Source organism: Denticeps clupeoides, chromosome 9 (genome assembly GCF_900700375.1).
Source record: "Denticeps clupeoides chromosome 9, fDenClu1.1, whole genome shotgun sequence".
Classification (NCBI taxonomy): Eukaryota; Metazoa; Chordata; class Actinopteri; order Clupeiformes; family Denticipitidae; genus Denticeps; species Denticeps clupeoides.
In genome coordinates, this window is record NC_041715.1 from 7624391 (window position 1) to 7651530 (window position 27140).

At 44.5% G+C, this 27140-nt stretch overlaps 2 protein-coding genes across 5 annotated transcripts in view; one reads left to right on the plus strand and one right to left on the minus strand.

The window, feature by feature from the left end:
- nalcn (sodium leak channel, non-selective) overlaps window positions 1-6722 on the plus strand; it is a 79909-nt gene extending 73187 nt beyond the window's left edge. Inside the window, exons 37-47 of one of the 4 annotated variants that reach the window (XM_028991883.1) lie at window positions 3-122; window positions 215-283; window positions 678-826; window positions 1031-1124; window positions 1342-1474; window positions 1793-1908; window positions 2432-2589; window positions 2880-3030; window positions 3118-3261; window positions 6372-6492; window positions 6580-6722. In XM_028991883.1, the coding sequence (XP_028847716.1) occupies window positions 3-122; window positions 215-283; window positions 678-826; window positions 1031-1124; window positions 1342-1474; window positions 1793-1908; window positions 2432-2589; window positions 2880-3030; window positions 3118-3261; window positions 6372-6492; window positions 6580-6722 (1398 nt within the window). Of the gene's footprint in view, window positions 1-2; window positions 123-214; window positions 284-677; window positions 827-1030; window positions 1125-1341; window positions 1475-1562; window positions 1909-2431; window positions 2590-2879; window positions 3031-3117; window positions 3262-6371; window positions 6493-6579 lie in introns of those variants that run through there. The other 3 variants (XM_028991884.1, XM_028991885.1, XM_028991886.1) reach the window with 3 other exon arrangements.
- A 1011-nt stretch (window positions 6723-7733) lies between these two features.
- Window positions 7734-25246, minus strand: LOC114796838 (phospholipase D1). The gene is given in 32 exon segments (XM_074933636.1): window positions 7734-8017; window positions 8502-8610; window positions 8987-9135; window positions 9423-9518; window positions 9521-9538; window positions 9773-9822; window positions 10123-10215; window positions 10251-10321; window positions 10323-10340; window positions 11040-11123; window positions 11126-11281; window positions 13322-13388; window positions 13673-14009; window positions 18407-18657; window positions 18659-18705; window positions 19562-19653; window positions 20162-20247; window positions 20491-20574; window positions 20801-20833; window positions 20835-20927; window positions 20992-21146; window positions 21939-21992; window positions 21994-22033; window positions 22105-22163; window positions 23339-23352; window positions 23659-23788; window positions 23908-23942; window positions 24077-24155; window positions 24157-24210; window positions 24288-24354; window positions 24356-24409; window positions 25005-25246. Coding segments are annotated over 32 exon segments (3039 nt in total). The 3' UTR covers window positions 7734-7895.
- Window positions 25247-27140: the final 1894 nt, after the last annotated feature.

Below are 27140 nucleotides of genomic sequence, written 5' to 3' on the forward strand. Positions count from 1 at the left end.
AGGTAACAATGAAGCTGGTGGCCATGTCCCCCGCTGGGTACTGGCAAAGCCGGAGGAACAGATATGACCTGCTGGTTACATCCCTGGGGCTCATATGGATCATCCTACACTTTGCTATACAGGTGATAGAACAGCATCTTTATAGCTTCGTTTAAGACATAATTATCATTTGTGACACGTTTTCTGCGCATCTACCATATTTTTCCTCATCTAGAATGCCTACACCTACATGATGGGTACCTGTGTGATAGTGCTGCGGTTTTTCACCATTTGTGGGAAACACGTAAGTATGCAAATTAATCACGGTTACTATGTAACTATGTAAAGACTATGTTTTATGCTGTATTTTTAAGAAATATAAGTGGGCTGGGCTTGTGTGTGGTGTCATTTTGAGCAATCCAGCTTTGGACAGTGTTCTTTCATTTCAAGGGGTCCGAAGAAAATTAGGGATGTAATAGTTTTGCAAATAGAGGGAGAGAGAGGAGCGCTTCTCAATGTACACAATACAACATTTTTAAGCAGAAATGTAGTCTGATAGTGTTTGAAGATTGTGTACCTTGCATATTATACGGAATAAACTACTAACGTGGACGTTATTGCTGTTTTTTCTCTTACTCTGATTCCTAATACTTGAACTCTTAATCGGGATATTAACCATATGGTTATATCCCCTGCAGGTGACCCTGAAGATGCTCCTGCTGACGGTAGTGGTCAGCATGTACAAGAGCTTCTTCATCATCGTGGGAATGTTCCTGCTGCTGCTCTGCTACGCCTTCGCCGGCGTGGTGCTCTTCGGAACCGTCAAATACGGAGAGAACATTAACAGGTTGGCTGTTGTGGTTGTGAGGCTGTTTGTGTGCGTGTAGGTGTTGATTATAAAGTGTCACTTACAGCAGATGTGAGATTATGCTCCCAGCGCGTTAACAAATTAACAGGAGTTCCTGCAATAAAATGTATAATTACCCAAAACAGTACATTTGATGACTGGAGAATCTGTTTGGACATTTTGTTGCCCATTTTTTCATCACAGGCACGCCAACTTCGCCACAGCTGGCAAGGCCATCACTGTGCTGTTCCGCATCGTCACAGGGGAGGACTGGAATAAGATCATGCATGACTGCATGGTGAGTGAAGACTACCTCAGGGATGTGGGTCTTGAGGCCAGTAGTCTAGGAGGTCATTGTGTAAAGAACTTCATTACGCTTTTCAGTGTGGTCGGTTCTGATCTAAATTTCTGTAGATTTTTTTTTTTCAAGAGGATTTGGAAACTCTCGTTATTTCTATTCGATTTCATTTTGTTGGGCCCTGAGCGTTCAGGCGTTGTCTGTGCCGGTCCCCCAGGTGCAGCCGCCATTCTGTACGCCAGACAGACGCCGCTACTGGGAGACAGACTGCGGCAACTATGCTGGGGCCTTGATCTACTTCTGTTCCTTCTACGTGATCATAGCCTACATCATGCTCAACCTGCTCGTGGGTATGCAATATCCGCCGTCTTCCATTTTTTCATTCTTGATTGGTTTACAAGAGTTTTTTTTTTTTTTATTGTCTCATATGCTCTGAAGCAGCGATGTTCAAACTTTGCATCCAATTAAAGTTCATGGGGCGTGGACAGGCTTCCCAGGGATTTGAGAGGTGTGCTCTCCAGGCATGGGCATCTGACTATCTGACCTCACCAGAGACCAATAGGACATTTTGGGTTTTTTTATATGGAAAAGTAATCTTTACTGTTTTTCAAATTATAACCCAAGTAAAACACAAAACCCCAACTGGTTTTCTCTCTGTGTTCCCTCAGCCATTATCGTAGAGAACTTCTCACTTTTTTACTCCACCGAAGAGGACCAGTTGCTAAGCTACAACGACCTGCGCCACTTCCAGATCATTTGGAATATGGTGGATGACAAGCGGGAGGTGAGAGAAAGAGTGTGAGAGGGGGAGATCCGGGCTGTGGGGGGGAAGTGTTCCATTGATTTGTCATTTTCGAGGTGGGCTGCGGTGCTAATGACAGGGTGTGGGAACTCCAATTTGCTCCGACGCCTCGGCTGCAAATGAACTAATCATGTGCATTGATGGTGTCACCTCCAGAACGGGCCGGGGTTATTACTGGCTGTCGGTGGCAGTGAGACGCTGTCTTCATTAGGCGCTGTCAGCTTAGCTCATCTGAGACGCATCGAAAGTGCAGATCTGGCTTCTGCTCTAATATTCGACTACTAGTGAAAGGCTGGGATTATTTATGGTGTCTGGGTTTCTGAAACATGTTTGAAATATTGCTGTTCTTCAAATGACGGCCTTGAATCAAGAGCTCTCAGGCATTTCAGTGATAATCATTGATGACAAAAGGAGTCTTGAAAATCACCTTGATTTGTATGTCTATAACATTGTATGTCTATAACATTGCATGTACTTGAGAGAAAGGGTCTCTCTCTTTCTGCAGGGCGTCATTCCCACCTCACGGGTGAAGTTCCTGCTGCGGCTCTTGAGGGGCAGGCTGGAGGTGGACTTGGACAAGGACAAGCTGCTCTTCAAACACATGTGCTATGAGATGGAGCGCCTGCACAACGGAGGGGACGTCTCCTTCCACGATGTGCTGAGGTGAGTGCCCCGTTATGCCCCGGAATTAAGTCTTTATCCAATGTCAGTAACAAGCAATTCAAATATGATGAAGCTCCTCTCATCATCTCACACTTCATCAAAATTAGTGGCCACGAAATTGAACACAGACGTTGATAGCAGCACACACTAAGTTACTAACTCAGTTACTATAACTTATGACTTTTTTGAAGTAATGTGCCCTACTCTGATTATGAATATCATGATCGAATTGCTAAATAGGTGATGCAAGTATGCGAGTAAACTAACAGAGGCTACCTGTTTGGTGGCAGCATGCTATCATACCGTTCTGTGGACATCCGCAAGAGCCTGCAGCTGGAGGAGCTGTTGGCACGGGAGCAGCTGGAGTACACCATCGAGGAAGAGGTGGCCAAGCAGACCATCCGCATGTGGCTGAAAAAGTGCCTGAAACGCATCCGCGCAGTAAGCACCGCTGTCACACTAACTGTTCCCCGCTACGTACTGAGGACCAGCGCTGCGTAATGAGGTAACGGTGCCCTGTTCCTATAGAAACAGCAGCAGTCGTGCAGCATCATCGACAGCCTGAGAGATGGACAGCAGCACCTTCGCCAGTTCTACCCTCCCAGCATTGAGACCACGCTTCCCAGCGAGGACGCCAACGCCAACAGCCAGGCCAACCCGTCCCAGCCAGAGGTACTCATGTCCCCAAACACATCAGTTGTACGAAAATGGGATAGCTGCGTTCACCAACATTTCGGGGGATATTCCTAAAGGAAATCAAACAGGTTGTGTCCCCATAACCCGTTCATTCCCCTAGTTCACATGGTGCACCATTTGTAAAAAACCACACGAAGACCATGTGGCGTGGGAAGAGAATAGAGTGTGTAGAAAAAACTCTTTCTCCCTCCACACAAAGCACTGTATTCAACCACTCCAATTTGATGTTACCTGGCAAAAAGAGGCATGGCACAATAGAGGTTAAAAATGAACAGTTTCTAATTTATTAACACTGGTAGATAATTATTGTAGTTACATGTGAATATTGAATGTAAAAAGGTACCAAGGTTGCAGAGAAAATAAACATGAGAAGAAAGAGTAAAGAGGGAGAAGAGAAAAAGAGGAGGAGAGAAAGACTCAGAAACCTTCCGGTTTCCGATGGAAAAACCCCCCTGAGCAAGATAGCTCAGAGCCCCATTTTCCACATGTGCGCAGGCTTTTATACCCCTGGCCTACAGGAAGTTGTCAGTGGCCTACAGGAAGTTGTCACTGGCCTACAGGAAGTTGTCACTGACCAATCAGAACCTGTTGTTTCTGATGTCACGCCCCCGGTGCCTCCCATTTGGTGAAGACAAAGAGGGTGGGCGGTCCTGACGGCTGATACTTCGCACGTTGATGTCGGACAAAGGCATGTAAAAACCGGGGTGTCGAATCTTCAACCTCAACCATCGACACAGGAATGTCACACTTCCCCCTGCAGACATCTGTTATGCAATGCAAAAACAGGCTCCTGCGATGTCCATTCTTACAGACGGCCGGTTGATCCCCTGGGGCACTCGAGTATTCAGGGTCCATGGGGATCACAATTGGGTCATGATTGTGTATCTGCTTGCTTCCTGGTCAGTCAGGAATTCAAATGTAGCCGATAGTTGTGGTTCTGTGTCCTTTGCGATCTTCAGGCGTCTGAGGTCACCCTTGTAGGGAAACCTGCCTTCTTGACATAGATCAAACACAGCAGCATACATAGAATATTCAACTTGATCCAGGGCTTTTCACACTTGGTTGGGTTCTTTGTCTGGAGTGTGATGAGGTTTGCATACAGATTGTGCATGTAGAAAAACAGTGTTCATCGTACATTAAAACCAAACCAGAAAAACAAATGACAACAATGATCAGATACTGTAATGCAAAAAAACATGTAAATATAGTGGGAGGCTTAAAATGATATCAGGGAATTCATAACTCCGCAGATTTGCACTGGCTTATCAAGTCTAATCAACAACAGTGGCCGGAAAAATAAATACAAATAAATAAATAAAAAAGTCCCGCTTGTTGCCATGTGATTGGAGAATTACACCTTTATTAGGGAATTCATAACTCTGCGGATTTGCACCGGCTAACGAAGTTCAATCAACAACAGTGGCCGGAAAAATAAACACAAATAAATAAATAAAAAAGTCCCGCTTGTTGCCATGTGATTGGAGAATTACACCTTTATTAGGGAATTCATAACTCTGCGAATTTGCATCGGCTTAACGAAGTTCAATCAACAACAGTGGCCGGAAAAATAAACACAAATAAAATCCCGCTTGTTGCCATGTGATTAGAGAATTACACCTTTATCACTAAAAGCTATTATTTGAGATTATGGCATTGTTGAGGTGTTCAGAGAGAGAAACAGTTTCACATAAATTTAAATTCTGATCCTAAACATGTTGATCATACTGAACATGAATTTAAAATAAAAACATTTAAGTTTAACAGTGCAATTTCCAATCCCTGATCAGTTATTATCAAATTGTTCACCGTGGGACATGGTTTATGATGTTCAATGTAATACCAGTAATCTAAAATGTCACAAATCCTGGTTAACACTTTGGTTTGTGGGTTCATCTATTGTGCCAGCCATATCTACATGCCACATTGTAAGTGATACAGTAATTAGTCTATGTTCATTTTATACCTTGTCGGAGTGGATCTGGATTTAGAAATGCCTCGGTTTCTACGGTCCCGGGCTTTTAGGATATGTAGATCCTTTTTATTTAAATTAAAGCACATAGATTCTATTCTTCCCTATGCAGTAAAATTCAGATAAAAGAGACTTACGGTCACAGATCCACATCCGAGCAAAGGTATCACGTCGGGATCACCATTTGTAAAAAACCACACGAAGACCATGTGGCGTGGGAAGAGAATAGAGTGTGTAGAAAAAACTCTTTCTCCCTCCACACAAAGCACTGTATTCAACCACTCCAATTTGATGTTACCTGGCAAAAAGAGGCATGGCACAATAGAGGTTAAAAATGAACAGTTTCTAATTTATTAACACTGGTAGATAATTATTGTAGTTACATGTGAATATTGAATGTAAAAAGGTACCAAGGTTGCAGAGAAAATAAACATGAGAAGAAAGAGTAAAGAGGGAGAAGAGAAAAAGAGGAGGAGAGAAAGACTCAGAAACCTTCCGGTTTCCGATGGAAAAACCCCCCTGAGCAAGATAGCTCAGAGCCCCATTTTCCACATGTGCGCAGGCTTTTATACCCCTGGCCTACAGGAAGTTGTCAGTGGCCTACAGGAAGTTGTCACTGGCCTACAGGAAGTTGTCACTGACCAATCAGAACCTGTTGTTTCTGATGTCACGCCCCCGGTGCCTCCCATTTGGTGAAGACAAAGAGGGTGGGCGGTCCTGACGGCTGATACTTCGCACGTTGATGTCGGACAAAGGCATGTAAAAACCGGGGTGTCGAATCTTCAACCTCAACCATCGACACAGGAATGTCACACTTCCCCCTGCAGACATCTGTTATGCAATGCAAAAACAGGCTCCTGCGATGTCCATTCTTACAGTGCAGTATCAATGCGGTTGTCCAAGCCATGAGAGAAGTATACACACATGCTTAATGTAATGCAATCTCCCATCAAACTTATTCCATAGGACACAAGTATCAGTTGGGCATCAGTTTTGCCTGAGTTTACTGGTTGTGCGTCAGTGTAAAGGCACTCAGCTCTGTGTCTGTTTTTTAGCGCTGACTTCATGACCCTGTGCCCTGAATTCTGTTACTCTAACGTTATCTGGGTTTGTGCAGCAGAGCACTGGGCTGCAGCAGCTTCTGAGCCCCACTTTGTCAGACCGCAGCGGCTACAGGCAGGACTCATCTGACCTGAGCCGGCCACAGAGGAAGCTGGGCCAGTGGCGCCTTCCAGCAGGTGAGTCTTTTTTACCTCTTTCAAACTTCTTTTTGTGCTAAGATGTAATAATTGTTGCATTTAACACCAAAATTTGCTTCCCCACAGGCCGCACTAGTGTGAAGTCCATGGCGCTGAAGATGAACCCCGTGAGCGACGAGGCATCGTCAGGATCAGAGGTGAAGAAGTGGTGGACCCGTCAGTTGACCGTGGAGAGCGATGAGAGTGGCGATGACCTCATCGACATCTGAGCAGAAGGGCGGAGCCTCAGATATCATTATACCTTGCGCAGTGAAGAACAGGCTGGGTTCTTTAAGGGTTCCTCCTTCGAGTCTCTAAAAGTCATCTTCCATCCCATGTAATCATCATCATCATCATTTATATCCTGTGTTATAACCTATGATGGGCGTTCCATAGACTTAATTGTGAGTTAATTATGACTTTCACGTGAGGTGCAGGGATTTTATGCTGCAAGCTTCTCGTCTGCAATGAACACCACTGCTTTTTGAATGGTTTAGTTTTTGTGATACCTGGGTCAAGTGCAATGTTATGACAGAGCTCTCCAAGTGTTCGCAGCACGCTGTCATATCGATACAAGAGCCATAATTCTGTTTGTTTTACTTGTGTTTTGTCCTTGTAAATCCTGTTGCCAATGTCCCGTGTGATTTGAATTTATAGTACGAGCATTCACGTGCTATGACCGACCTCAATACCCTCTGCTGACCCCATCTGATAGTCACTTGCTGGGACTCTTAACACACTGCCTGGATGCTAATTCACTATACACAAGTGGACTGCAATAACCTTCATATGCCATCATTTTCTGGATGTATTTCATTGTAATCCAGGGCTGACCAGATGAGAATGGGTTCTGACTCCAGAGTGGTGGATATAGACAAGGCTGTGAATGTAACTGTATTAAATGTGTGTATGTGATTCTGTTAAATATAAAATATTATATTTTATAAAGAATCAAAAGTAATTCTAAACCACGGTTTATAAGTATTCAATGATCTTAAATAAATTATTTAATGATTCTATTCTATGTTTCATTGAGTTTTACCAATTTTGAGTTGGTTACCACTACGAATAAAATGTTATTTTTATACTTTTGTGAATATTAATAATGAACTGAGTAGTAAAGGTTTCACAGCTGACCTCCAGACGCAATGTAAGAGCTCAGAGAAAATATTTAAAACATATTATTTCATAATTTATTAATTCAAGGCTGTCACCTTAAACAAAAGCCCAGTCCCTGTGAATTCAAAGCAACTTCAATTATGTGCACCAAAAATAACGAATACAGAGAAGGAATGTTCCACTGTTGTAAGGCTTGTGTATTGTTGGCTAGTTTGATGACAGGTAATTGACATTATTGCATATTAGGACTATGGATTTTTACACATTGAAAATGTAACGTGAGACTACTTGTCCCATGTCCACAGCTCCATGGGCATTTTTCCTTCCTCTGAGTTGATGGAGGGGAAGAGTTTTTCCTCAGACAGGAAGCAGAAGGGGAACTGGACCACACAGACTTTCCTCAGCCCTTCACAGGCCTAGTACTGTATGAGGTTAACACACTTGCCTAAGAACCACAGTCACAGGTTCTAACCCCACATACTACAAATGTGTCCAAGACACTTAACCCTGTGTGTCTCCAGGGGGACTGTCCTTGTAACTACAGATTGTAAGTCGCTCTAGATAAGGGCATCTTATAAATGCCATTAATGTAAATGTTAATGTCTTTTTATGGGGCACCAGAAAGCACTAAATGGTCACCCTGTGCTACATAATTTAAGGATATAAAAACAACAAAATGTACATTTGTTCTGTTTGTCTCTGTGCTGCTCGAGCTTCCTCGTAATGGGAGCTTAAAAATCTAATATTACAGCAATTATAAGCATTTCACATGTATACACACTAATAGCTTGCGTATTACTTGTACACTATTATTGATTCCATCTATAGTAACCTGACCAGACAGGTGAATACAGTGTGTACAGGTTGTATGGCTGTGAGGTGGTTCTTACTTGCCATGTCGTACACACGGGCATTCTTCGCTGCTGTTACCATCCAGGTCTCCTTGTAGAACCTGTCACTGGCGGGATCCTTGATGTCAATGCTGAAGCTGCCACCAGTCTGACTCAGAATAATTTAAGGCAATAAACTCTAGAGGGCCACTTAATTAGGAACGCTGTGTTGAACACAATGAACCGTACACGCCCTTTGAGGTATCATTTAGGACAGGTACTGATGTAGTAGGAGGCAGTATTGGTAAAGAGACAGAAACTAGATGAAAAATCTAGTGGGTAACACACTCGCCTATGAACCAGAAGACCCAGGTTCGAATCCCACTTACTACCATTGTGTCCCTGAGCAAGACACTTCACCCTGAGTGTCTCCAGGGGGGGACTGTCCCTGTAACTACTGATTGTAAGTCGCTCTGGATAAGGGCGTCTGATAAATGCCCTAAATGTAAATGTAAAATGTAAATGTAAAAAAAGAATATGGCGACCATGCTGGTTTACCTGAAACACTCCAGCCGTAGGGACAGAGCAAACCTCCCTGCCTTGTAGCTCTCTCAAACCATGGCAGAGGGAACAAACTCTGTACCCTTCACCACCACCGCCATCTCACTGTCACGTGTTAGTCCGCATGGTTTTTCTATCCACTCAAAAGAGCTTTTACAACGCCAGGGCTACCTTGGCTTGTGGATTCCAGCAAGTGTCCGAGGCTATTTGACGGAATTCATCCTTATTGCAATGCACCATGCTTGTCCTTGGCAACACTGCCACCTTCTGGCATGAGCGTGACCTAGCATGCGTGTGCCAGAATGTATGTTCGGCTGCGTCCTCGATGACTTCTAATGTCTTGGTAATGCATTGTGCTTTGCAAAAGCTGGAAGACAGTCTACAGCAAGCAGGGCTCCTGTGCAGTCACCCAGCACTGACCAGTGATGGCAGTGCAGTCGTCCACGATCACGAGCTTGCTGTGCACATAGATGAGCTCGGTGACCAGCCGGCCGTCCAGGTCAGCATGCGTGCGCAGTTTATCCAGCAGTCTGACACTCAACACACACACAGCAGGGCACATCTGAATTAAAACACAGCGTCCTGCATGCATCCGTCTCGTGTACTTCAGTAACAGCGGTGGCACAACGTTGGTCCCCCTCCGTTCGTCGTGTGAAGCCGGCCTCCGGAGCTTTCCGGCTCAGGGAGTACGTACAACGGCGCCGGGATAATGGATCTGTAGGGGGAACAATGGGTCAGATGAATGGGCCGGCGGTGGGACGTCTACTTACTCACAGGTTTCAGCCTCTCCATGATGGAGCGCCCGCCCCGACACATGGTCCTGTGGGAACAGTGTGGGATCATTGCTCTGGCAGTGCCTCCCAGTGTTTTGCCAATCATACGTCTTAACCCCCCCCCCTCCATCCTTCCTCTCCGACCCTGTCCCTCTGTCTCAGCCGCCCGGCGTCACTTGTTCGCGTCTGTTCTCTCCTTTTCGCTGGGCACGTGCAGGACCTGTTGTCTCTGTCGCCACCGTTGTAATTTGCCTGTCTCGGGTGTCCAGTCCTCATGGTCGGCGGGAGGGGGGGTTTAATTGAGGCAATTTGGTAATTACAGAAGAACACGCGCCAATGCTGATTACCTGTAATTAAAGTACATGATTGCTTTGAAGGCATGGCCCCCTCCTGAGGAGATGTCTCCCTCAAAGCCCGGCAGCAGCCCTGAACCCCCTCTTCTCCCTGCGGCTCATATGAACACGGTACTCAGCACTGCCTACCTGACCTGTAAAATCTCTCGGTCAGGGCGTCGCCGATGCTGCTGTGGATCGTCCTGTCTGCGCTAACTGATGAAAATCCGGTTCTGTTCAGAGAAAATGTCTGGCACAAGCTTGGCTGGACCGTTTATTAGGCACGCCTCCACCATAGAGAGGTTTGGAGCGCATGAAGCCCATCTCCTGGCGTACCCACTGCTTCCAGATTCTGACCAAAGACAATTCACATCACAGCGGGGACCCTGATGTGCTGGTGGGAAGGTGGTGTAGTGGTTGCAGCGTGGTTGGGACTCTTTTACCTACTGCAGGGTAGAACAGCCTGTTTCAAAAGAACGGGCTGTACATGGATTCACATGGCACTACAGTAGACACAGTGTGTGAGGAATAAATATGACTTATTGCTCCAAAGAGAGTCTTTTTTTCCCCTCAAAATATGTCTGTTCTGTTACGTTAACAAAATCCATGGATGGCGCCAAATATGAAGTGATAGGGAGGCAGTGGGGAGGCTCGTCTTACAATTATATCAATTACAAGTCATCTTATATTGAGATTAAAGTATAAAGTGTAAAGTATAACCCCTGAAGGGCTTACTGTCATCTACCTGTAACTTTCAGAGGAAGAACTATCTAGTCGCCCAGTCCCAGTGTGTAAATATTTCTGGAGCCCATGACGAAGACAGCTCAGACGCAGAACACATCAGGGGTGAGTTTAAGGCAAGGTCACGTGTCTTCCCGTCCTCCTCTGGTCCTCTCCATTCCCTACGCTCCCGGGGCGATCAGACATATCACCTCGGTGTAAATGAAACGCTTGCTCTTCTGAATAGCCGAGACGTACGGCAGGTGGATGGAGTCCTCAGGCACCATGGTGCCAATAGGCCCGAGGTTCGAAGACAGGTGCAGCGTCCTCGACCTCTTACCTGTACGTTGGCATTGGTGCGTCTGGCCCTGGGTGACGCCGTCTTCTTGAGTGCAGAGAGGGATTTCGGCACCAAACACGGGTAGCATTTGGCACCAGACTGTTTTTTCACCAACTGCCACAAAATTGCAAAAGAAATAATGATTAGAGAATCATCCAAATCACACAGATGATAATTACCATACATTTAGATGACCCGGGTTTTTATAATTATTATTATTCTTTTTTTTAACAAAATGCACTTGTTTGGAATGAATGACGGATTAAAGTCATTGTCCCTCTGCGTCTGCTCGAACAGTGCCACTGATTGCAACAAATTGTGGGCAGCGAGGGCAAAGTTATTTCGAAAACGGCACTCTCAATCACCACAATGCCAACCGCGCCACGCCAGAGAGGCGGGTGATGCGGCAGACGTCTCACAAGCGGGGTACTGTTCGGCCAAGCCATCTATTGTCTTTATCTAGCGCTGCGGCCTGGTCACATATGGAAAGCATGAGCGTTTGTGGGAACGTTCCCTTCATGTTTTTGTACCAGAACATGTTGACAGTGGGTCAATCCCCCCCAAAAATCCATATTTCCATCCAGCCTACCTGATCGTGTATCTGTGAAAATATTTGCGTTCAGTCAGACCTGTGTTGGGATTGAAAATTAGATTACGCTCCTCTACAGCATTACTCTGTTGCAGTAAAAGCGGCCCGTGTGCAAATTAGCAGTCGGCAGCCAGAATTTACTGCAGGCTTTTATTTTTTTCAACACACGCTTGCCAGTGCAATAAAACTATTAAATAATTCTAGCAGCAGGCAGCCCAGGCAATTAACAACTGGCATTATGTGTTGATTAAAATCCATTAATTCCCGACGAAGAGCTGACCGGACTTCGGTCTTCTCACCTTCTGTTTGCCAGGCGTCCGAGTGAGATCTCAAACGACAGTGACCTTGATACGCCGGTGCTGGGGTCAATCTACTATAAAAAACCATTAAAGTATATTTAAAAAAAAAAAGCCGTGGGGCAAGGGGACAGCGGGGTGTTAGTTTGTGGGTGCAGAACATAAAACAGGACGGGGAGAAGATCTGGCCAGGTCACACATGATCATATTTACAAGGCTGCACTACTCCAAAAATCTTTAACTATACTGACTAACATAATATGATTTTTGTCACCATCATGCACAAGAGAAGTTATGCGCCCGTCCCTCGATTTTAATGATCTGCGCATGAAGGCCTAATGTATGGCCTAAAATCAGGCTTAAATCCAGCTTCATTCATTTTTAAAAGTAACGTCTCAAAATTTTAAACATTGTTTCTGAGCAGAGAGAAATCAGGAACAACGTTCATTTGGAGTATTTTTTTGGTTTTTAAAGTTCAACTAACACACCAAGACTTCTACTTCTAAAGGCCTAACAAAGACCTGCACAATTCGCGCCATTTTCTGTGTAGCGGGAACTCCTCGTGAAGTTATACTTGTATCGCCAGACGGCTTTAAATCTTTTATCCCGTTTTTCGGTGGTTCAGACTAGACATTTTGTCTGCTAAATGGCGGGCGAGCCGGGGTCCTCTGGTCCGGGGTGGACCCCTAATCACGGCCATTCTTTTGGCTTTTGTTTCCCGCCCTCCGGTCGGCGCCCTGCCGCCTTGGCTTTAATTATTAGGCGGGACGGCGCGTTTGAGGTGAACCCGTTCAGTCTGAAAAGGCGTCTGATTGCTGTAAAAAGCCGTCCTGCACACCACACAATGGCAGGCTGCAGGGGGTGCTAGGCTCAAGCTAATGAACATCCGTCTACTGGTCTCAATTTAGAACAAATTCGTAATAGTATTTGTAATACATAATCAATGTATTTCCCAGACAGATAATGATGATGAGCTTGTGCATTATTATTTTTTTATCTTTATGCTGCCTTATGTGTTACACCCAAGAAACCCATAAATATGCATTCTGGAGAATTGGTCAAGGCCTATAGGAGACACCTGTTTAGCTCTAGAATATACCAGAATGCATGCCAGATGATTTAATAAGACATTTAAAAAAGGCTTTAATCCCCGTCACTGGCACCAGATCGATGCTTCCTTTGTGATGAAAATATTATAATGCATATATCTGTCAGACAGGCATCGCACGCTGGGCGTCTGTCTTGTCGTTCCTATGGGGGTGGGCAGACCTTGAGATGGCAAAACGGAGTTCTCCTCTCGAATTGCAAGGCAAGAACTGAGGACAACCCCCACTGGCTATAGAATGGAGGAGTTTGGGAACGACTCGGGGAACACAGAAAACTCCGCTTTTGTCTTTGGGCTCGTTTCCTTTTGTTTGCTGGGGATTGTTTCGTTTGATGAATGCGACTGAATGTGATCAAAGGCTGCACTTCTGTAGCTGGCATCTGTTTGTGATTTTCTTTTTTTTTCTCCCCCTTCCTGTTTGTTTGTTTGTTTGTTTGTATGCGTGTTTGTTTGCTATGCTCATGTGACCTAATGCCGGCAACTATTATATGAATCCGTGTCCTTCTGGGATCTGCTAGGTTATTCCATTGGCTTGTGCTGCGATGGACGTTTCGTGTGTACCATCAAATGGCTTGTTAAGCCTCACCCAGTCTTTGAGGGTGAAGTTGCAGTAGTCTTTTCCATTCCAGAACCTTCTTTGTCCATAGAGCTCGTCATTGCAGACGTGACTCCTCGGCGAACTGGTGTCTGAAAAAGAAAAAAAAAAGTCATGTTTGGGTAGCGAACTTCTTCTAAAATCACCAGTCAGATGAAGGAATGTAAAAGGGCATTTGATAGATGACAGGTAAAGAAACTCGCCCTCCGGGTCAGCGGGGGGCAGCGTGGGGCTCAGAGCTGAACTGCTGCTGCACTCTGCAATATAAGCACAACACAACATGAACTGGACCTCTTACTAGATGAGGAGTATTATAGACGGGTAACAGACTCAAAGGTCACAGGTTCGAATCTATCTATCTATCTATCTATCTATCTATCTATCTATCTATCTATCTATCTATCTATCTATCTATCTATCTATCTATCTATCTATCTATCTATCTATCTACATTTACATTTACATTTACATTTATGGCATTTGGCAGATGCCCTTATCCAGAGCGACTTACAACGTGCTTAAGTTACCATCGATGAAGAGATCAATTCCGGTTCACTAGGACCCCAACTATGAATACATCTATTTAATTCACTCTGTTGTAGATTCTGTACACAAAGTTCGACAACAAGAAAATTACAATTTAATCTAAATATTCTTTAAAGAGGAAGGTCTTGAGCTGTCGTTTGAAGGTGCTCAGTGACTGAGCTGTTCTGACCTCGAGGGGAAGTTCATTCCACCACCGAGGGGCCAAGACGGAGAAGAGTCTAGATGAGTGTCTTCCTTGTACCTTCAGAGATGAAGGTATCTATCTATCTATCTATCTATCTATCTATCTATCTATCTATCTATCTATCTATCTATCTATCTATCTATCTATCTATCTATCTTTTTAGTGTTGTTCATTGCCCTAAATTTCTTATTGCATTGACGTGTATAAGAGCTCCTCTCACATGACTCTGCGCCCTGAGCACAATGGCTGCTCTTCCTTAATGAAGATCTATGCAGGCCACGCAGCTCCTTCGCGGACAGAGCGGAACTGTCTCGGTTCACCTACTGGTTCTCTATCCGCATGTGCCCCACCCCGCCGTCCTTCATCCCGCTGCTCCTCCTCTTCCGCTTCCTCTATGGAGAGACATGCTGGCATCAGGAGGTGTGGATCCAGAGTGGATACTGTGCACCAATACTGTGCAGCGGTGGCCTAGTGGTTAAGGAAGCGGCCCTGTAATCGAATCCCGATCCGCCAAGGTGCCACTGAGCAAAGCACCGTCCCCTGTACCGCCTGTCATGGCTGCCCGCTGCTCACCAAGGGCGATGGTTAAAAGCAGAGGACACATTTCACTGTGTCACCGTGTGTTGTGCTGCAGTGGGTCACAATGACAATCACTTCACTTTACAAAGGGGATGAAAACAAAACCACGGTTCATCTAAGCAGCAAGAAATTTTTATTATATTTTTATGTCAAACTCTGATCAAATGTTGATTTACCTAAATACTTTTCTGCAGAATTTGGGTATAGTTCTATTATTCTCTGAGCTCTTCTAGAACATCTCTACATATCAGAACAGTTCTCCTCACCTTATTTTACACAATATATATATATAAAGCCATTTTAAAAAAGGACTCACTGCTGGTGTGTGAGATGCCGCCAGCCACCAGCCACTCAGACAGTAATGCAGTACTGACAGTAGATTATGTTTCATGGCCAGAGGAGCAGATTCTGTGACACAAATGTCAGGGAGTGCAGATGTGAATTACGATAAGCGCTGCCACCAGGCGCCACCGCTGGCTTTGTGCTTTCAGAAAACCGCGGCCTGACGTGGCAGAGCTAATGGCTCATAGAGTATCGCCGTGGCCCTCCACTTGACAAATGGCAAATGTCACAGCAGTATTCTCCTGGTAGGCATAATTTTATTAAGTGCAAATATCACTGTGCTCCTTAGGAGCGGTTTCAAAGGTTATACCAACAGCTGTAACAGTTTCATGTATATTAGCAAAGATTTTACAGCCGAGGAGCGCCGAGCTTGATAGATACAGCCACTCAAGCATGGTGAGGGGAGCCTTAAGTAAATGCAATAAGGGCCTTCATTGAAGGGATGAAATCATGTTTATTTAAAAGCGCGGGGGCCATATTTAATGGCAGGCAGGTAGGCAGCCGCCTCCGAGTGCTCGCGCCCGGGCTAAATCATTTCCCATTTAGCGGCTCCAGTAATTTGTTGACTCACTCATCCGTGCATGGCCCCTTTATGTTTAATGCAGCTCTCGAGGGGCCGAGGGACCCCGGAGAGGCAGCGCAGCACAGAGAGGACGGGCGGGGCGGCGGCCCCACAAGCAAGCCCCAGATGCTCCGTAATTGCGATTTTACACTTTTAAACAAATATAATAATAATAAAGTGCCCGGACCTACAACGAAATGATCAGCATTTCCCTTTATGAGAACGTTTCTGTAAACTAACTATTAATCAATAGAAATATACACCCAGGAAAGGTTTTGTAGTTCTAATTCTAATTATATTTCTTTAATTTGTTTTTATGCATTGCTGGGTGATGGCATTAGGAGACTTGACTAAAATAAAAGTGAATATTACTAATGCACCGGATGTTTTTTTACACTTACAGTGCAATTTCTATTTTTACATTTTAACTTTTCACCGTGAATAGCGCAGGAGAGCAGTTTTGAAGCAGCGTGTTGGGGAGGACAGCTCAGTAACCGGCAGCTGTCAGGTGCATGTGGCGCGTGCTCTCGCCTCAGCTCTCTGACACATATCAGAAACACCCAGCTGGCAGCAACATGGCACCGACACTGACGGGGTCACGTCACTGTTGACAAACATTGCGGCCCCACCGCGGCCCGCTGCTCTCCGTGGGTTACGTCTACGCCGAGTGCAGCCCAGCCGGCTTCAATCACGGCTCAGTGGAGCGGCGCGGACTCGCCGCTACCGATGCCTCCCACCTCAACCTGACGACACTTCGGAGGAACCTACTGCCGAATGCTGCAGCATGACAGCGCCCGTGCATGCGGCGTGTTGCTCACTATACTGAATCTACACTGGACTGAGCTTCACTATACTGTACTAAACTCTACAGTCATGGCCAAAGTTTTTCGAATGACACAAATACTGATTTCAAAGTTTGCTGCTTCAGTGTTTTTATATCTTTTTGCCAGTTGTTTCAGTGGTACTGAAACACGATTGCAAGCATTTACAAGCTTTAAAGGCTTTTATTGATAATTGCATCAGGTTTATGCAAAGAGACAATATTTTCAGTGTTGCCCTGTTGACCTCTGCAATTCACCCAGGCATGCTGTCAATCAACTTCTAGGCCAAATCCTGACTTATGGCGACCCATTCCTTCATAATCGGTGCGACCCATTCCTTCATAATCGAGTTTGTCCGAATTTGTGGGTTCTTGTTTGTCCACCCCGATCTTGAGGATTGATCGCAAGTTCTCGATTGGATTAAGGCCTGGGGAGTTTCCTGGCCATGGACCCAAAATTTCAACGTTTTGTTTTTTTGGAGAAGTGGCTTCTTTGCTGTCCTTCTCGACACCAGGCCATCCTCCAAAAGTCTTCACCTCACTGTGCGTACAGATGCACTCACACCTGCCTGCTGCCATTCCTGAGCAAGCTCTGCACTGGTGGAACCCTGATCTTGCAGCTGAATCATCTTTATGAACTGGTCCTGTTGCTTGCTGGACTTTCTTGGGCACCCTGAAAACTTCTTCACAACACTTGAACTTCTCTCCTTGAAGTTTTTGATGATCTGATAAATGGTTGATTTAGGTTCAATATTAGTAGCAGCAATATCCTCGCCTGTGAAGGCATTTTTATGCAACACAATGACGTCTGTGCGTGTTTCCTTTCAGGTATCCATGGTTAACAGAGGAAGAACAATGATTTCAAGTATCACCCTCCTTTTAAAGCATCCAGTCTGCAATTCTAACTCAATCAGCATGACAGAATGATCTCCAGCCGAGTGTCCTCAACACTCTCACTTGTGTTAACGAGAGGACCACTGAAATGATCTCAGCAGGTCCTTTTGTAGAAGGGCTGGAATGCAGTGGAAATGTTTTTTAGGGGGGATTAAGTTCTTTTTCATGGCAAAAAGTTGCTTTGCAATGCATTTGATCACTCTTCATAACATTGTGGAGTATATGCAAATTGCCATAATAAAAACGGAAGCAGCACATTTTGTGAAAACCAGTATTTGTGTCATTCTCAAAACATTCGGCCACGATTGTACTATACAACGCTATGTAATCCAAAATTAAATTCAGTTTTGAAAACAATTGTTCTCATTTGATTTAAAACTTTACTTGTTATATCCTTGTCCGTTATATACTTGTCTGTCAGTGAAGTATATCAACTTGTGGATTGTTATGAACATCTTACAAAGGAAGAAATAAGTAGATGCAACTACTTGAAAAAATTGCAGAAATTCTTGCTATATCCACATACAGTTATAAATAAATAAAAAATCAAAATAAAAATCCGACCATACATATAAATATCCTTGATTTTATTGAGCAGTAACTCTCACTTATATGGTCATACCCGCTGTATTAGAGATTGAAGGATATTTCTCAAAGTCTAATGTCAATTTTAGTACGTTTATGCGATGCGCATTATTTCATATAAAAATATGAAGATTAAGTAAACGTCGGTGAATTGTGTACTTTGATGTACTGTGCCGTTTAATGTACTGTGCCGTCAGTGCGAGCCTTAGGGTGGTAAAGGAAAGTAACAGTGCCAGGCTGGGCTGGGGGCTCCTCCTCAAGCTCCCCACATCCGTCAGCCTGTGATGAGTGTCGTCCCAGCGCCCGTAGGCCAGGTCAATCCCTGTCAAGAAGGCCAGCAACTGGTCCACCACCACCATCTTCTCATGGTGGGCCCAGAGCAGGGCTGTGGAGGTGAACAGGGTGCCGGATGACCTGTCCATTGGGATGAAGGCACAAAGTCTCCTCCTTTGCTCTCCAGAAACTAACATCCTGGAGGCTTCATTTCTGGGGCCAGTGTTTGCTGCTCATCTGAATGACATCTAATTATGAGCCAGTCATTTGAAGTGACTGCATCTTAGTTTTAAATTATGTGTGCACTTTTTTTCCACAATTAGGGGAAACTAGTGAAGTTGAAGTTCTTGTGAAGTTGCTGGGCTGTCACGGAATGGATTTTTTTTAAAGAGGGACACACCCCAAAATGCCTTAAATAGCAGGCTGCGCTGAAAGTGAGAAACAGCTGCGCCTCTGCAAGCGTCCAGGAGCCTTCCAGAGCGCGGCGCCTGTGGCGGCTGCTGGTTCTCCAGCAGGGCCCAGGAATACCTCCACCCAGCTGCTGCTGTGCCCAGCTCCTCAGGGTGAGGGTCCCCAGCCACTTCCCAGGATCACGGTGCTGCTCCATCTCAGACGGCACTCAGTTAAGATAATGTGACGGCCTGTCAGTCAGCTTGAGGCCCATGGTGCCTTGGTGATGGTTGCTGTGGCACTGAGCTCATGGAGATGCTCCACGAGAGCTGTGCACATTTGTTGCCTCTGGGTCTTCTCCTGACAGAGAACAACCTGACCATCGACAGACATGATCTGTGGGGGTCCAAACCCTGTCCCCCTTCAACACATCAGGAGGGTTGTCAGAGAACCCCAAAACATGATCTAAATACTCCAGCGCAGTGGTGTGTTTTGATGGGGCTGCAAGTCACAAGCCCACAGTGAGGCAGAATTGATATGAGGGGACAGGGCCTCGCCGTCATGCTGTCAGTAGGAAAGTGAGCTCTGTGTTTGGGAATGTTTGACATATGCCTCACCCTGATGTTGGGGTGACCCCCGTCAGGATACTCATAGTGTATTTACTGTTCAGGCCATGGACCATCTCCACCTCTTCATACAGCAAGGCGCACATGTTCACTCCATGTTCTTAAAAGAGATCAACCAGCAAGTAAGGTTACAGACCCGTAATCGGATCCGTATATGCACACTGCTCCTCTCATGGCTGTCCACCGCTCGAGGGCAGTGGTGGCCTAGCTCTTAAGGAAGTGGCCCCATAATCAGAAGGTTGCCGGTTCAAATCCCGATCCACCAAAGTGCCACTGAGGTGCCACTGAGCAAAGCACCGTCCCCACACACTGCTCCCCGGGCGCCTGGCTGTCCACTGCTCACCAAGGGTGATGGTTAAAAGCAGAGGACACATTTCACTGTGTGCACTGGCTGAGTTCTGAAGCTTTTCTGGTTGGTTCTGGTTATGAGGGGCTTAGTATGTCCTTTTAATTCTCTTATATCAGTTTTTTGTATATTTACATTCCACAGTTCCATGAAGACGAACGTGGTAGAGTAATAAATCCCCACTTGGGCAAAGCCGCTTCATTTTCTTCCAGGCAGGGAGCATCAGCCATATGCAGCAGGGTGTATGAATTTTGGGGTCCACTCACAGCTTTCCGTTTTAGGATGCAGTCCAATCTCCACATGGTCCCATCCACCACTGGCCTTTTTAGGAAAATTTCTGGACTCAGCCTGCAAGATATAAAGAAGCTCATCTGAAAAGCAGGTCAGGCGAGTCCCACACTTTACAATGAAATGCAGCTAGAATGTGCGCCTGGATGGTGTTTCTGAACACATTGTCTTATGGCTCTTGTGTAGCCCATAAAATGCACCATGCCCCATACCCCTGCTGCATCAAAGACAGCGAAATAAACGTTGGTAGCATGCGAGGATCTCTGCGAGGGAGGACTGATTGATGGTGGGTTTAATCTCTACCACCAGGCTGTGATGAATATCTCTTCCTTCGCACCTTCCAGGGCATCTGCGATGGCATCAAAGTACCCAGCTGCGTTAACAAACCTTCAAGAGTGTCAGAAAAAATCAAAAATGCTTTTAAAAAGAACACACACAAGTAGGTTAAACAGAGATACGTTAGCAGAAGAGTAACGTCTTTGTACGAAGATCTGAAACAGTGGCTTTCTGAAGTGTTCTTCAAAGCAGCAATATCTAGGATAATGTGGATTAGAATCTTCAGATATTGCCCGTGACGGACAATAATGACGGTGATGGAATCAGACGTCCTCACCATTGTGCCGCCGTGTTTTCTGTGATGGGGGCTCTCTCGCAAGGAATCCTGCCCGTGTCTGTGAGCGTCGACAGTGTCGCCCCGCTATCAAACCTGCCGATACATGGAGCACTTGGTGGTCAGCACCCTGAAACAGGTGGGACGAACAACGGTGTGAGAGGCGCTGGAAACGTGCTGAAGCGCGAACGTGCCCGCATAGGTCCTCGGCCGTGACCCCGTGCCTGACTCCAGTCTCTTGGGCGCCTATTTTGATGTGGAATCCCCTGACATCGAGAATCACTGTCCCCACTTGCCCGTCCTCTGGCCTCATGTAGAGAACAAAAGAGTCTTTTACCACCAGCCATCTGAAATGCGAAGCAGCCGTCATGTGAGAGAGGAGACATGAGAAAGGGAGATCTGTCCAGTCCCAGACAGCAGAGCCGAGGTCATAACCAAATAAGTAAACATTGGCAACAAAAGACACGCCGTGACCCAAGTGCCTAGCTAGGGCGTTTGTGAGGAGGAGAAATTCAATTGGGGGGCCGAAGCTGTGCTGTTTGCTTTTGTGAGCTGTGAGAATTTTGCAAGTGTAACATTAGCTGGTCGTAAAACAGAAATAAAAACATGGCCTTTCCACACAGGGAAATACACGTGAGCCGTGCTCCTCCATCCAGTTCAGACTCGTTCCCAATCTACAGACGTTGGTTCAAAGGTCTGAGAGAAGGGAAAAAATCATTATGCATTGGGTATTTATCGCTTATTCAGCAGGTGTGCAATACGGTAACGGGATGCGGGAAATGACATTAGTCACATTTAAAGACAACTACAGTAATATTTCCTACATTTCAATTAAACGTGATTGCAAAAATGGCCACGTTTCCCATTATTAATGGTCATAACCCTCTAGATAAGGGATTTTCACAGAGGAACCATGGAGTCTTTTTTATAAGATGTAAGATTTAAAGGCAGAAATGTGACTATTGTTAATAAATTTGGTTTAAACAGTAACTATTCTAAAACATTATTTATTTAACATACATTATTTAGATGGCAAATAGTTCTCCCTTCCATTCATTTTCCCCCTGGCTTTTTATTTTTATTTTTCACATATCTTTCACACGGTGTAATTACAGGCAAGTCATGAAGTCTCATTATAACTTTTGGACCACCGACACTAGACACTATTGGAGCCTCACCAGTATCAAACAGGGAAACAGGGTGTTTTCCCCAGACTTCTTTCAGACGAGGCTTTCTCTTTAAATAAACAGAAGCATGGTTTTAGTTTATCCCATGAAAGTGTATGATTTTGTAGGGTCTGTTCTCACATTCCCTTTGGTCACAGGTCCTTGATGAAGGACATCTGACTAACTTCCAGGAATTCAAGCTAAAAAGGGAAGTAGCAAAGCTTCATTGTCGCCACCTCATCTAAAGTCAGCTGGTGGCAAAATTCATTTTCATATGCTGAATACACTTTTCTTTTTCCGAATATGGATATTAACATTTTAACTGGTAATTACCCCTGAGTGCTGAATCCAAGAAAAATCCTTTTGATGTGAAACTGTGGTTTTGTCTTTTTCACTTTTTCAATAATTTCTTTATTTTTCGAATTAGGTTAGGCTGATTGTTCCTTGATCCAGGTAATTAGTCCTGCAAATGAGCCCAGAAATAATGGCCCAGTGAAGGCTTCTTCAGTTTTTAATGAGAAGCAGCTCAGCAGGATCAGGGTTTTCTGGAACCTTCTCTCCGGCCCGTCACTCTCACTGAATAGCAGCCCTGCTATCAGTTAAAAAAAAAACCACTACTTTTCCCTAGACATTCAAACTATCTGAAAAGCATTTTCTGCTTACTGTTGGCGGAAAAGTGAAAGTGAAGTGATTGCGAAACACTGCAGCATAGCACACGGTGGCACAATGAAATGTGTCCTCTGCCTTTAACCCATCACTATTGGTGAGCAGGCGCCCGGGGAGCAGTGTGTGGGGATGGTACTTTGCTCAGTGGCACCTCAGTGGTACCTTGGTGGATGGGGATTCGAACTAGCAACAGGAATAAATTGTAGGATTTTTAAATCATTTATTTATATATATGTTGCAGAAAATAAGTATTTGGCACATACAAACAGGCAAGAATTCTGGCCCTCACAGACCTGTTACGTCTATCCTTGTTACCTGTGTTAATGGTGCCTGTTTGCCATCAGACTCAAACTTCCAACATGACCAAGACCAGAGAGCTGTCTAAGGACACCAGGGACAAGATTGTACACCCCCACAGGACTGGGACAAGCCAATCTACAATCAGTGAGAGCCCTGAAGATGAAATGTGGCTGCATGACAATGATCCTGAACTCACCACTCAGGAAACAAAGGAGTGGCTAGGTAAAAAGGGGCGTGTCCTAGCCAATCTCCAGACCTCAATCCAACAGAGAATCTGTGTCCAGCAACAGCCCAAAACAGCACAGCTCTTGATAAGATCTGCATGGAAGAATGGGCCAAAATACCAGCTGACCTGGTCATTGCCAACCATTACATAGTATTGAGGTGAACTCAATACTATGCTACTAACCAAATACTTATTTTCTGCACCCAACAGAATTCTTTAAAAACCATATAATGTGATTTCCTGGAAATTCTGTCTCTCACAGTTGAATTGTACCTATAATGAAAATTACTGACCTCTCTCATCTTTTTAAGTGCGACAACTTGCACAATCAGTGGCTGCCAAATTCTTTATGCCCCACTGTATATATATATATATATATATATATAAACACAACCACATAAATAAATCTGTATGTAATTTAGGATAAGACTAAATTCTAAACATTTAATTGTTTCACATTCTATCTTATGTGATGTATAATAAAGTTCTATAACTTTTATAACTGATCAGCTGTTCCTCTTTGACCAGGGCATCGTGTCTTCGTGGCAAAGTTGGGATGTGTTCTCCGCAAAATCGCTTGTGACCTTTGGATGGCCTCCTCTTCACAGAGACATCCACAAAGAGAAACCAAGTCTGAAAAAGCCAGCAGATGTCACAACGTGCCCGTCCTACTCTCTCTGATTTGATTTAGTCGGCACCAAACACTGCTACCAGAATGTTTTGAAGACTGTTTTTTTTTTTTTTTTTTTTGCTGTGCTGGTGCTAAAGATGACGTGACTGTGACAAACTGAGCACACCCAGGCGAAACATGGAAACACACAGCAATACAAAATGAAATGGGTCAGAAAATTATAACACAGCACAGCTGAGGCTGTGTATGTGTGCATGCGTGTGTGTATGTGTGCTTACATTCAACTCAGCGGGGGATCCTCAGCAGAGCCCTGAACTTCAGCAGCTCTTGATGAACGGCCTGGAAGTGCTTGAAGCGGCATTTGATTTTTCCAGGTGAAGTCCCTGTGGCTCAGCTCCGTTGTGAAAAGGTTGGGATTGAGGACCTTGAAGATGACCATCTTGCAATTAGTCAGCATGGCATCCGAGTCCAATACACGTGAATCTCTGTCTCATTCTTAACCCTGGTGCATGTGAAGCGCTCCACATCCATCATTCGCACCAGGAGTGGTGCGTCTTTCTGATACACTGAATGGGTGAAAACTGTATATTGCTTGAAAAGGAATGTCTCTGGAATCTGAAAGCAAATATGACAGGACCAGGTTTAGGAACCACGTCCAGCAGCAACTAGAACAGTAGAACGCGCAGGAAAATGGCCTTTTAATCGTTCCGGAGCGGCGAGAGAGGATGCTTCTCTGTTGCTGGGGAGATTTGAGTGACTATGTGACCCCTGAAATGCTGCAATAATGGTCTGGAGGGGCTAGATTTAGGGGGCCAGCAGGATAGCAATTCAAGAGGCAGCTGCAGAGCCCGACCGTTTGTGTCCCTGGATTTCCCCTGGGTGTGGGACCGCTTTCCTGCACCAGATAAGGACCCCGAGAGTCAGTGTCCCGGACCCCCTTGGACCGGCACCGGCTAGGATCTTAAATGCTGTAGTGAATATGTAAGAGGGTTGCTGCGGAGCCGTATTAAAAATGGATCATCAACCTGCCCCCCGTCGGCGAGCACAATTTAAAAGTAATTAAACGGGCCAACAGAAAAGCTTCATGAAAAGCATTCCGCTCAGTTTATGTTTTATTATTTTAGGTTTAGAAAGAGGGGTGGGGATTAGCCGTTCATCTTCAGTCCAAGATTTGCACCCTGCAAAAGCATTAAAAGCATTTTAAAATGTGTACGTTATTGCCCATCACATTTGTCACTACGATAGCACCGGTCCACGTCCTCGTTGTCATCCTGCAGCTCATACTGGTCCAGACCGCTGGAGAACTGGCTCCAGCCGGACTCCAGTCTTTCCAGGGCGCGCCCTCTCTGCCGGGTCCTCGGATTCAGCGTCCTGCTGTAACCATCTGCACCGGCAACACAAACAGGCCGGCTGAGCGAGGCAAGATAGAAGCCACGCGATGCTGGTTCTCTTCCAGCCATTATTCTGTCATTTCAAGTGTGAGAAAATGTACTGTCCCTGGGACTTTTAAAGTCAAATTAACAACGAATGTGTAAAAAAGTTAAAAAGTTGCTCATTCTGACATCACATTTTTTCAGTGCAGACATTGCCACTTATTTTTTTCATTTTAAGGATATATCCACTTTAAATGACAGACATTTAGAATTCATCTCATTTAGTTTTATTCAAAATAAATTGATGCCTTTGTTTGTACTTCAGGTCCAACAATGCAGATGTATGGTTTTCCTGACTAATTGCCATCGCATGCAAAATGCATGAAGTATGGATTTCATATCTGCTGCGCTGTGTTAGCGTAACGCCGTCGGTTTGTTATTTGCCTGACTTGCAGCGAAGGGGGAGACTGTTAATGAGGAGATCTGCTGCTGCCGGTGGCCCAAATGCAAAGCGACAGACCGCTCATCGGAAAGCGTTGAGACGTAATGTCTGCTGATCACGCAACAGAATGACAGAAATTGACTTTGCTCAGTTTGACGGTTTGACATCAAATGACAAAAGGAGCGTGGAGTGTGGGTCAAAAGGCATGAGAACAAGAACCACAAAAAAAAAATCACGCACTTTTTCTGGGGTAAATAGATCCTACGTGACATTTCGCAGACTTGTATAGTGTGGTAGTTGCGTAGTAACACACTCACCTGTGAAGACCACATTGTGTCCCTGAAAAAGACATGTAACTATGAGTGGTAATAAATGATTATCAGTCGCTCTGGATAATGGTGTCTGATAAATGGCATAAATGCAAATCCATTGAATGTTGAATAATAAAATACTTATAAAAGTCTTAGTACTATGGCTCAGTGAGGTTAAGTGAATTTAAAAGGCACTTCCAAATGCACATCATGTCATAGATTATATCTTTCAAATATTATGCTTAATGCTGGGACTGAGCCGATGAAAATGACGTACTGATTGCAGTGGAACAGATTGTTGAGAAGTCTGTGCAATAGGGGTTTTGCTCCATTTCACCCGCCATTGCTACATGAAGATTGAGGATCTCTGTAATGGCTCCTGAAAGGAGTGCAATTTTACGGAGAGGCATCATCCTCCGACTCGATCTTCAGTTGTATTTTTGGCTTTAAAAAGATCTTGGATATCAGATAATGGAACTGAATGATAATAATGATAATAATGTCCTTCTTAAATCAAGGTGATTGAAGTCTCAGTACAAGTTCCAAAACAATTTTAAGGTGCTTGTACATCCTTTTGGAAAAATAGCCATGAGATTCAGGGTAAACTTACTACAGTATATAAAAGCCACCATGTCTGCTGGCACATCAGTTTTACATTCATTAGTTAATCATGAGAAAGACTGAGGCCTGAAAGATTCTGGGATTGCTGCAAGCAAAAGAAATTCTCATTTGCACTGCTCATTAATTTCTCTTGAAAAAAAAGGTCTTTGTCCAGAAAATATAAGGGACAGTATGTTTAATTTTGTGAACATACTAATAAAATTGCCCATTAATTATTTAAAGCTTCCCACTCATTTTAATGCTAACACTGTACATTATTGTACTTTTAAATTCTTACTTTTCCATTGACAATCATGAATATAATATGCTCTAAAATTAAATTTATTATGTAAAAATATATATTTTTAAATTGCATTCCTAAGGTAGTAATAACATCACAAATGCATGATTTATATAGTTATTATTTTATTATATAGTTTTGCTAAATATATATTGAAACTGATGGGCATGCACAATGCACACACACACACACACACACAAAATTAAAGAAATAAAATGCAGAATGTCCCTTAACAAAGAGCATAACATCAGCATGTATGATAACTCCTTGCCTTGTACAACATGATTTCTTTTAAAATGAAGGTTATTTTATGAGCACAGTAGCGGC